The sequence below is a fragment of the Lissotriton helveticus genome, chromosome 12 (genome assembly GCF_964261635.1).
Source record: "Lissotriton helveticus chromosome 12, aLisHel1.1, whole genome shotgun sequence".
Lineage (NCBI taxonomy): Eukaryota > Metazoa > Chordata > Amphibia > Caudata > Salamandridae > Lissotriton > Lissotriton helveticus.
The window spans coordinates 575,261,605-575,273,714 of record NC_136073.1 but is presented as its reverse complement, the minus strand read 5'-3'; the positions used below and the strand labels follow the sequence as shown (position 1 = coordinate 575,273,714).

General features: G+C 46.5%; 1 protein-coding gene across 6 annotated transcripts in view; it reads right to left on the bottom strand.

The window, feature by feature from the left end:
- Positions 1-12,110, bottom strand: part of NDRG4 (NDRG family member 4) — an 898,768-nt gene that overhangs the window by 93,431 nt on the left and 793,227 nt on the right. For all 6 annotated transcript variants that reach the window (XM_078670548.1, XM_078670547.1, XM_078670545.1 and 3 more), the window contains one exon: positions 730-786. In XM_078670548.1, the coding sequence (XP_078526674.1) occupies positions 730-786 (57 nt within the window). The remainder of the gene's footprint in view (positions 1-729; positions 787-12,110) is intronic.

Sequence of the window (12,110 nt, the reverse complement as noted above, 5' to 3'; positions counted from 1 at the left end):
GTTCACTTTTGTACCCCACCATTTTTTTCAGCTGGCTGCCACTGGTAGAGAATATGGTAATGGTGTGGGCAAAAGACAGCAAGATGGCTCAGTGCATCAATATACATCACTGACATATGTTGTGATCTGCCCATCATGAGTTCAAATCCCAACAAGGCCAGCTCAGCCTTGCACCTTTGCTTTGTTAGTAAACTGAGCATTGTTAAATTGAGTAATACTATCACTAGGTCTTTATAGTACTTATGATTGTCGGAAGCGCAGTATGAACCACTATACAAATAGGTCATTCTAAATGGGTTTTTGGTTCATGCAGAGGTTGGTGAGATTCATTACCAGTATAGCAGCAGTACAAGAAGATGTGCTCTGGTTCTGGGAATGTGGCAGAATAGGGAACTTTAAGCTTGGATGGATGAACAAAATGTGAAAATGTGAAAGACAAACATGGAGCACTGGGATATACAAAGCAGGTGTGAAAAACAAAGTTTGTGGGAGAAAACGAGCAAGCATGTGAGAGACATTAAGCAGGGCATGGAATGCAAGCATCAGGAAGCCTGCACTGGAGTGAGACAGAACATGGTAGAGTATACTCAAGAAAGACAACTGGTGCAGGCTTCAGCATGAAACCTAGGGGCACCGACCAGACCTGCAGCAAAACATAGAAGCAAAAACTGACAGACAGACTGAACTATCTCAGGCTATACAAAGGGCAGATTACATGACAGATCTTACCTGGCTAAAGAGATGAGATAACACTGTTTCAGGTAAAGAGCTTGTGAGGCCGGAGAGCTGAAAAAGGAAGAATAAAACATACTTAGCAAAGGGAACACAACTAGAAAATTGTTACAGACAGTTTTCAGGACCACAGACTCTGCTCCTGCTACAGAAAAGCATGAGTGCTCGAGATAAAGACTAGAAAAACAAAGTACTTACATGAGGTATCGCTCCTTCTGGTGAATACTCTGCTTAGCCGCACACGCTTTAGCTTGTGATTCTCCTCAGACACCACACTGGATCTGGAAAACTATTTGTGACAATTCCTGAACACTAGCAGGTGGAGCCATTGGACTCCGTCCACCACCGAACAGCACAACCTGGAGCCCCACTTAACTGCCACCACTGTGTGCTCAAGTCAGTTTATTCAATGACATTTTCTGCACCATCTGACATGGAGCACACTTGAAAAACTGAAGATATTGACCTGTGCCTGACCTGACTTGGAACCTTATTACTTCTGAAAAGTTTACTCCACAGTCTGGGGAGGAGAAGGAGGAGGAGGACAGGCAATGAGGAATCCACAGTTAAAATATCCACCAGAAAGAGCGTTACATAAATAACGTGTTTATTGTAATGGCTACTTCTAAATGCAGATTCCTCAGCTTGTGACTCAATACCAATGCAATTCCCCCTCAAGGAGGTGGGTCTAAGGAGAAGACTTTGCACCAGGAAGGCCTACAGGACTGTGCGGGCAAAATGATTCGACACAGTAGTGCCTGGTGAAGTTGTGGCAGATGTCAAACGCTCGATGATGGGGCCCTGGTAGCAGCCTTGGCCCTGGAAGAGTGAACATGAGTGCATAAGGCCCACATTCGTAGGACTAAGGTCCGATCAAAGTTATAACTAAGGACCCTTTTAGGACCCAACCGATGAGGCCTCTTCTTCTCGGTAGGGGGATGTGATGAAGAGAAGAGCTCAGGAATTTTGATGATATGCTTCAAATGAAAAGGTCTTCATTTTGGAAGACAGGATACACTTGTCCAAAGAACCAATTTATAAGGTAAAAGGTGGAATGCAGAGGCTGGACTGAAAATGCCTGTAACTCAGTGATGTGATGCACAGAATTAACGGCAATCAGAAACATGTTTTTTAAAGTTAAGAGTCTCAGGGAACAACAGTACAGAGTTTAAAATGGAGCACACATCATAAAAGCAAGATCCACATTCAGATCCCACTGAGGCATAATGAAGGAAGTGGAGTAAATGTGGGAAAGCCCTTTCAAAAAACACAAAGAAGGCAAATCAGGCTAAGTAAGCCGAAAAAGCAAATAAGTAGCTTTCAAAAGTACCTACAGTAAAACATTGCTGGACCAAAGGCAGAACACACACAAGGAAATCAGACCGTTTAGCCGGTAGAAGGTCTACCTGCCTCTACTTGCCCCAGTTGACAAATTTAGACCAACTGCCAGAATAGATAAACTTGATGGATAGACAATGAGAAGCCAAACTGACATCCACCGCTTCCAACCGTTCAGTTGAACCACTCAATATCCATGCATGGGGGTGTAGAAAATGGAGATTCGTACACAGGACTCTGCCTTGCTCCAGTTCGCCCAAAGAGGGAGGGCATATGCTGAGATTTAGGAGCTTTGAGTAACAGACCCTCCAATCCCAGTCCGGGAATTTTGTAAAGTATGGCCTTGTTTATGTCTTGTGGGGTCAGCGCCAGAGTAGGACACGCATAAAGGAGACCTAAGCCCTGTTAAAAACAGAATGCATCTCCTAGGGAAAACCTCAAGGACGCAAGCGTGAGCATTGCATATTCTCAGAGGTAGCAGATAGATCTACCACAGATGTACCACCCCACTAGGTGAAAATCTGTTATACCTCCATATTTAGACATCACTCATGACTGGCAAGATGTTGTATATGGAGCTAGTCTGCTCTGAAATTGAGGGAACCTGACAGGAGAACGACTGTCAGGGAGATCCCACAAGGTTTTAGCCTCAGAGCCTCCAGACAGAGTGTCTGAGACCAAACTCCTCTCTGCCTGCTGTAGCACCACCCTGTGGTTATGTTATCCATGAGGACTTCGACTGACCGACCCTGATGAAAGGAAGAAAATGGTGAAAAGGACTTTGGCGCTTCTGTGACTAGGAAGGACCCTATAAAAGGAATCTTCTGTCCAGGCAGAAAGTGGGATTTAGTCTCACTGATGGGGAACATCATCAAAACCGCCACCTGCAGGTGGTCTGAGACTACCTGAAGCAAACTTGCCTTCAGTAGCCAGTTGTCATGGTGCAGGTGTGAGTGCACCCTCAGGCTTCTCAAGATGGGTCGCCATCACCAAAGGGCAGAGGTTAAGCCTAAGGGCAGGAAAGTTAAGTGAAAATGGTTCGCATCTATCACAAAGCAGAGATACTGCTTTATGACTGCAGAATTGATAGAAAGATAGAAGTATTCATCTTGCAAGTCGAAGTATACCATACAGTCTTCGGGGTCAGAGGCAAAGAGGAATTTGCCCAGTGTCATCATTTTACGCTTATCTTCTTTAATAAGGTGTTCAAGAGGCTAGGGTCAGCCCCAATTCTTGGTACTTTTTGGGGACCAGAAGTAAGGGAATCGAACCCATGTCTCTCTCCGCCTCGGGCACCATCTCAATTGAGCCCTTGATAGGCAACATCCAAGAAAGAATATCAGCATGATCCATGAATGTTTGAGTAAAAACTTGGGGAATGTGGGAAGGGAGAGGTCAAGAAAGGGAAGGTGTAATCAAATTGAACAATATGAAGGACCCACTGGTCCGAATTAATCATGTGCCAGTCGGAGAGCCAATGTTGAATGCTGTCCCTTACAAGCCCTATATACCAGCCGGGGGGAAACTAAAGCGGCTTGGCAGTGACCGATGAACAGAAGGACTTTTGCACCGGATGGTGAGCTCATCTGCTACCACCACCTCTACCCTACTGTATGCCCCACCTTTATTTGTACAACGTGCTTCATAACGAAGTTTTCACTTTTCTGCCAATCGCTGAAGATGGACAATTGCACCACATTAACTTTTTGAAAGGGGTTTGTTGTGCAGATAAACCATGTAAGCCTGCATTGCTTCCACAGGTGGGGAGCAGGCACATAGGCAGCATCTTCAAATTCCATTCACAGTCACTGATAGGAGGAAACTCCCTGCTGCCTTTAATGTTCTCTCTAACACTCCGAGTAACTGCCTCCATTGGTGCTCCAGAGTCCGCGCACAATTAATCTCCTTCATTCTGCACTGTCCTGTATACTCTATACAGACGGGACGCAGCAAACAGATAAATGGTACTTAGGAGGAGTGACTCTACTGAAAAGAAAGGAAAGGTAATGTGGCGCCCAGATGATGACAGGACTCGTGTCAAATCCCTCTCCATGGGCTATTTGCCAAGTTAGGTCAACATGTATACTACTAATAATATTAGCAAAAAGAAGGTTTTTGAGACTGTTCTCAACTAATACACCAAATCCAGAAGTGAAAATTGCTTTCCAACTGGAGTTCTTTATCTTAAGCTGCAAAACTTAATGCCCAAGAACCAACAGGTTCTAACATACTCTGCTGGCTCTCCTACAATACAAACTCTTAATGTCACACTGATACTCTATAAACTCACAAAGCCATCATCCATACACAATCTGAGTTATTTCCATACATAAATTCATTGATGAGAAGATCCTGTCGCAACCCCTATGCCGCGTCGCTACCGTAGGGTGGGTCGGTCCGCTCCAGTGAATGCACACGGTGATGGGTATGTCAGGCACTGGGAGATCTCGATCAGGGAGGCGTGTTTGTCTCCTTTGTAAAAGCGCGTGAGCTGTTTAACCTTGGGAGGTAAACATCGTTTAACACGAAAACTTTTCCCCGCAGGGAATTCCAACGCGGTCGTTACAACGACCCTGTTATAACAGTGCATACCATTACTCCGCAAGTCGGAACACCGACTTGCGGAGGGGGCAGAAGGTGTTGGATTTGAAATCCAACACCTTCTTTACTGTCCGCACAGACTGGAGTTGGAATAGTAAATTATATTCCAACATCCGCCCCCCCTCCACAAGTCGTTGTTACAACTTGCTGGGTAATGGTATGCGTGGTTACAACGCGGTGGTTGTAACAACTGCGTTGTAATTCCCTGCAGGGGAAAAGGATGCAGAAAAAAGCTGTATATTCCCTTGGGATGGAGCAACTTTTGAAATATGCAAAAATCTTCCGAACGATACTAGGGATGTGTCCGGACTTTCGGGCAGAGCCACCGGAGTCCCAGCTGCTGGGGGCTGTCCTGGACATCGGCTCCAGTCGGAGCAAGGTATCGCGCCTCCATGCGTCACTCAAACTGGACCGCCATAAGGACACACTGAGGATGTGACTGATGTGGGAGGAAGACTTGGCTGACCCCCTGGCAGACCGAGACTGAGTATGTGCACAGCGGAAAGAGGTGGCGAGTAACGCCAGATTTAAACTGACGCCATTTTATTACATGCACCACACCTATTTCACACCAAAAAAGCTCCAGAGGTTGTTCCGTGAGCGCACTGGGGGCTGCCCTAGATGTGGGGCTGACTTAGGGACTTTCCTACACATGACCTGTGCATGCCCGGGGCTTGGAAGTTTATAGAGCGCAGTGATGAAGGAGCGGAGAGGAATTACGGCTGCCAAATTGGAGGTTACCCCCCGACACTGCCTGCTTGGGTTGCTGCCTACCTCAATGGGCGGGAGATAATATACACGCTTTGCCTCTCTGGGTATTCTACTGGGTAGGCAGCGTATCGCGAACCACTGGATTGTGCCTGCGTCACCGCACACAACCTTGTAAAGGAAGGATCTTTGGAGAGACGATTGCATGTGGTTAGAACAGATGAACACGCTGCGCGGGACCTTGGAAGGTGGGTGGAGATGGTGAAACAATTGACCACTCCTGGGCACGATGCCATCACCTCGTCAGAGGAGGAGGTTCAACAATCAGGGCCAGGTGACTGGGCTGCATATGAGATGAAGGCGGGGGTTGGCATATGTGAGAGGAAGCAGGGAGGACTGGGAGTCCGAGAACAGTAGAGTGTGTTGTGGGAGGAGTGACGATGGGGAGCCACACAGTTGGGTCCACATGCTGAAAATAAAAAAAACAGTGGTACTATGAGGGAAGGCCCTGTGCATCACGCCACCCGCGAGGAGGTGGGGCTGAGACCTGCATCCTCTACAAGGAGAATACATCCAATGATGTTCCCGGTTACTGTGATTTGCCTTCAGCAATACTTGTAATATGTCTGATAATGCCCTGAGCGCACTAGTGCTATCATTACCGCACTGCCTCATTGTTTATGGACTTGATGTTCCATGTGCTTATTTAAAAAAAAATTATAAAGTAAAAAAACAAAAACATATATATATATATATATATATATATATATATTACCTACTGGTTAGGACCTATTTTCCATAGGTCATAATCAGCAGCATTCTATTTGGAATAACTTTGGCACCTGTCGATGAATCTTCGCAAAATTGTCAAAACTGATGGGGCGCTCCATTCCGCTCCTATCCTCAAAGTCTCGGGATGATTCGTGTAACGGGGCAGAGAAAAAAGGGGGTCCCAAAACGTGTTTTCCCCATGCAATTTTCCATAGGAACCGTTAGTCGCGGCTACAGCCCTAACTGCTGAACGGAATTGCACCAAATTTGGCAACGAGGTAGTCCTTAGTTCAGACTCGTGCCTTTTGCTTAAATGGTGTAAATCCGTTCAGTAGTTCCGGAGAAAATCACATTCAAAAGTACATATATCTATGGCCGCGCTGGATCCGCGCATCCTAAGCGCATCCTAAGCGCACCCTGCCGTGCACGAGCTGCACGCGTTTTTTATTTATGTTTCTTGCGCCTCTGTTCTACCGAGGCACAAGATGGCTGCCAACACTTCCTGATTTGGAGTGTTGACAGCCATCTTGTGCCTCGATAGAACAGAGGCGCAAGAAACATAAATAAAAAACGTGCAAAACGCAAAAAGGGGGCAGGGTAGAAACACCCTGATCCCCTAGGCCTGTTTAGGGGGTCCCCCCAGGACCCCCAAGGCCCCCCAAATCTGGATGTGCGGATGTTGCCGATACAAAACAAAACTGAAGCGCGGGATCCCGTGCTTCTTTGGTAATTGGCCCCTGGGGGGGGGGGGGAATCCCGGGGGCAATAGTTATGTAAAGTGGGGCCCAGAGGGGCCCCCCAGCACCGGGGACCGCCACACTCTGGGGCTTTTTTTAATTATGTGCAGGGGGGCTCTCAGGCCCCCCCCAGACCCGGGGACCGACACTCCCGTGGGGCTAATTGAAATTAGGTGGGGGGGCTCTCCGGCCACCCCAGCCCCGAGGACCGCCACTGGGTGGGTTCTTTAGATTTGTTGTGGGGGGTAATATAATACCCTGTGTGGGGGGGCTCAAGCCCCTCCCCCACACGCCCCAGGGACCGCCACATCCCCGGGGCTCTAAATATGTAAATTGGGGGTGCGCAGACATGTCACATCAGGCCCCGCCCCCTTCCTTCACCATTGTGCAAACGTGCCTTGTGGTGCGTTTTAAGTTGAGGAATTAATTCCTCTTCAATCTTGAGGGTCCCTGGGGCCCAACTAGCCCAACAGGTACCTCCAGGATGCGCCAGGGAGCTGCTTTGCAGAGAGGTGTTCAGAGGCCGTGCCCCTTTTTACACCTCTCTGCAATGCAGCTCTGTGGCGCTTACTGGAGGTACCTAGTGGGCTAGTTGGACCCTAGGGACCCTCAGAATTCAAGGGGACAATCTCTCAACTTAGAACCGCCGCAGGGCGCGTTTATACAGTGGTGAAGGGAGGGGACGGGGCCTGAGGTGACGTGTGCAAACACGCCCTGTGGCTCATTGTAAGTTGGGGAAAAAATTTCCCTTCAATCCTGAGGGACCCTGGGGGCCAACTAGCCCACCAGGTGCTTCCAGTAAGCGCCACTGCGCAGCGTTGCAGAGAGGTGGTCTAGGCCGTGCCCCTTTTTATATCTCTCTGGTACGCAGCTCTGTGGCGCTTACTGGATGTACCTAGTGGGCTAGTTGGACCCTAGGGACCCTAGGGACCCTCAGGATTGACGGGGAATTATTTCCCTAACTTAAAACTTGCCACAGGGCGTGTTTGCACAGTGGTGAAGGGAGGGGATGGTGTAAGAAAGTGGGTCTATATATACTGGACCGAAATAAAATCAGCCGAACTACGAATTCTGATTTACTCACCTGTTAACAGGAGAGACCTAAGTGCTGCATCTTTGAAAGCAGTATTGATCCTGAAAAGTAATTTTAACCGTACTTACCAGTAACTGGAATTTCCTTTCATAGGCTAACATTGACTGGTTTCACTTGGAAATTCTTCTAAGTGTGGAGTTTTGGAACTTTAAAATATTCCTCTAAAATCAGCCGAACTACGAATTCCAATTTACTCACCTGTTATCAGGAGAGACGTCAGTGCTGCATTTTTTAGCCCAGTGCTGATCCTGAAAAGTAATTCTAACCATACTTACCAGTAGCTTGAATTTCCTTTCATGGGCTAACATTAACGGGTTTCACTTGGAAATTCTTTTAAGTGTGGAGTTTTGGAACTTTAAAATATTCCTCTAAAATCAGCCGTACTACGAATTCCGATTTACTCACCTGTTATGAGGAGAGACCTTAGTGCTGTATCTTTGAGCCCAGTACTGATCCTGAAAAGTAATCCTAACCGTACTTACCAGTAACTTGAATTTCCTTTTATAGGATATCATTGCCTGCTTTTTGCTGAAAAAGTTTCTAAGTGTGGAGTGTTGGAACTTTAAAATATTCACCCAAAATCATCCGAACAACAAATTCCGATTTACTCACCTGTTATCAGGAGAGACCTTAGTGCTGTATCTTTGAGCCCAGTACTGACCCTGAAAAGTAATTCTAACCATACTTACCAGTAACTTGTATTTCCTCCCATAGGAATCCATTGTCTGGTTTTTACCAGAAAAGTTTCTTAGTGTCGATTTTCACAGACTACAAATATTCCTTAAAAATCGTCTGTGTGATTTAAACGCATTCTTTAAACTGTTTACAGGAGATGCACCAATCAATCAATCAATCAGAGTACTTGTAAAGCGCGCTAATTACCCGTGAGGGTCCCAAGGCGCTGAGGGGAGGGGGGGTGCTGCTACAGCTCGAAGAGCCAGGTCTTGAGGAGTCTTCTGAAGGCGAGTAGGTCTTGGGTCTGCCGTATGTGGGTAGGGAGGGTGTTCCAGGTCTTGGTGGTGAGGTAGGAGAAGGATCTGCCGCCGGAGGTCATTCGTTGGATGCGGGGGACATTGGCGAGGCGATCGGAGCTGGCGGGTGGGGGTGTGGAAGCTGAGTCTGCTGTTCAGGTAGGCTGGTCTGATTTTGTGGAGTGCTTTGTGTGCATGGGTGAGGAGCTTGAAGGTGATCCTCTTGTCAACGGGAAGCCAGTGTGGGTCTCTCAGGTGGGGGGTGATGTGGCGGCAGCGGGGGACGTTGAAGATCAGTCGGGCGGAGGCGTTTTGGATGCGTTGTAGTCGTCGTAGGTGTTTGGCTGGGACTCCTGCGTAGAGTGCATTGCCGTAGTCCAGTCTGCTGCTGACGAGGGCCTGTGTCACCGTTCTTCTTGTTTCGGTCGGTATTCACTTGTAGATCCTGCGGAGCATGCGGAGGGTGTTGTAGCAAGAGCAGGAGACGGCGTTGACCTGCTTAGACATGGAGAGGGTGGAGTTGAGGATGAATCGTAGAATGCGTGCATGGTGTACGTGCTGTTTCCTGAGTGGTCGGCCACCAGGCGTCGTCCCAGACTGAGGGGGTGGGTCCGAGGATGAGGACCTCCGTCTTGTCCGAGTTCATCTTCAGACGGATGCTCCTCATCCAATCGGCGACGGCCTTCACTCCCTCGTGGAGGTTGATTTTGGCAGTGTGCAGGTCCTTGGTGAGGGAGAGGATGAGCTGGGTGTATCCAGGATCCACCGCTGAGTAAGAAAAAGTAACACTAACACTACTTACCTGCTAAGTGAATTTCCTCCCATAGGATAACATTGGGGATTCTATGTGAAAAAGTTTTGAAGTGTCAACTTTTAAAATACAATAATATTCCTTAAAAATCACTACTGTAACCAAAACGCTTTTACTCAACTGTTTCCAGGAGATGTCCCAGGACTGAATCTAGGATCCAGTACTGTGGTTAGAAAAGTAATCCATAATATAACTAATTGCATTTAACTAGAAATTCCTATTGAGCTCAATGTTGCATTGTGTTTGAAATTGTGTTGCCCATTGCAACAACTGTAACTACTGTACTTGAAAGTCTATTTTCTATTTACAAAGAATTTAAACTAAAGTAATTCATTCTGGGAAAGTATATTTTGTAATATAATGTATAATGTAATTATAATGTAATTAAAAAAATAAAATATCTAAAAATAGTGTAAAAAAATTTAGTAAATCAGTATCAAAAAAATAAATATAACAATTAATACATTTAAAAATTGTCATTTAAAAAACCTTTGAAATTCACTGAAAAAACCATATGTTTCAGACATGTTATAGTTAGGAATTAGCTTTTAAAAAACCTTCGAAATTCACCGAAAAAAACATAGGTTTCAGACATGTTATAGTAAGGAATTAGCATTTAAAAAACCTTTGAAATTCACTGAAAAAACATATGTTTTAGGGGTGTTATAGTTAGCTGGACATTTCACTCGTACAAAACCATTGAAATTCCTCCGTTATAGTTAGTTGTACTAAGTATAACTCACGCGCCCGCAATCCACTGCTGATGATGTCACATATTACATCATTCATGACATGGTCAGTGACATCACTGATGACATCTCAAATGACATCACTGGTGACATCCTCCAGTCTGGCTCCTCAATCAAATACAGTTGGGGAACATTTGAAATTCATATATATATATTGTTGTGTGAACAAGAGTACGCCAGTACTCGAAACGTTACATTTTTGAAAGGCTCGTGAATAAATACAACTTGCCTGGATATCGTGGGGTCTGCCTCTTCTTTCGCCGCTTGTGTGTGGAGGTCTGAAGATTGCGCTATATATATATATATATATATGTATATATATATATGTATGAAAGAAATGTTCCTGTTCCGTCCATGAATGACGGAAGCACACCAAGTGCGGACCTCCAAACCAACCTCGTCACTGCAGCGAAAAGTTTTCCAAAAGAAGATGCAAGTCCTCAAATAGGTGGCAGAGTAACGTTTTTATTTAAATTAAAGGACAAATGTCCATCCGACATATATATATATATATATATATATATATATATATATATATATATATATATGTATATATATATATATATATATATATCAAAGCTCCAAGGTTCCCATCTGTTGGAGACGCACTCTCACATCCACTGCAGTAACCTTCATGAGGTAAAAGCCGGAACGGCGGGCGGATCCTGTTTACAGCATGCGTTTCGATTCACGTCTGACGCGTTTCGTGTTCATTGCCCTCTTCAGAGGCACGACAGTCATTCTGGCATAGTGGCCACACCTCCCACTTAAAAATATGAGCCCTCCAATGGGCGACTCGCATGAGTCTGCGTTGGGTTGTGGGTCTTGTAGTGTGTGCCTCAGTAATGTGCTGCTGTCTGAGACGTTACAAGCCCACCAATGGGCCTCCACTCGCACATCCGGCTTGTCAACCCCCCATGGATACCTCCACATTGAGACTCTGTGATTCGGAGCTCCGTGGCCCCACATTTTCGGGTGGTGCATCTCCCGCGGCTGGGAGGCCGCGTATAAAGTCAATGCTCCAAGGTTCCCACCTGTTGGAGACGCACTCTGACATCCACTGCAGTAACCTTCATGAGGTTAAAGCCGGAACGGCAGGCGGATCCAGTTTACAGCATGCCTGTCGAGTCACGCCTGACGAGTTTCGTGCTCATTGCAATCTTCAGAGGTGCGACAGTCATTCTGGCATAGTGGCCACACCTCCCACTAAAAAAAATATGAGTCCTCCAATGGGCGACTCGAATGAGTCTGCGTTGGTTTGAGGGTCTTGTAGTGTGTGCCTCAGTTATGTGCCGCTGTCTGAGACGTTACAAGCCCACCAATGGGCCTCCACTCGCACATCCGGCTTGTCAATCATCCATGGATGACTCCACATTGAGACTCTGTGATTCCGAGCTCCGTGGCCCAAAATTTCCGGGTGGTGCATCTCCCACGGCTGGGAGGCCGCGTACAAATCAAAGCTCCAAGGTTCCCACCTGTTGGAGACACACTCAGACATCCACTGCAGTAACCTTCATGAGGTAAAAGCCGGAACGGCGGGCGGATCCAGTTTACAGCATGCCTGTTGCTTCACGCCTGACACGTTTCATGCTCATTGCA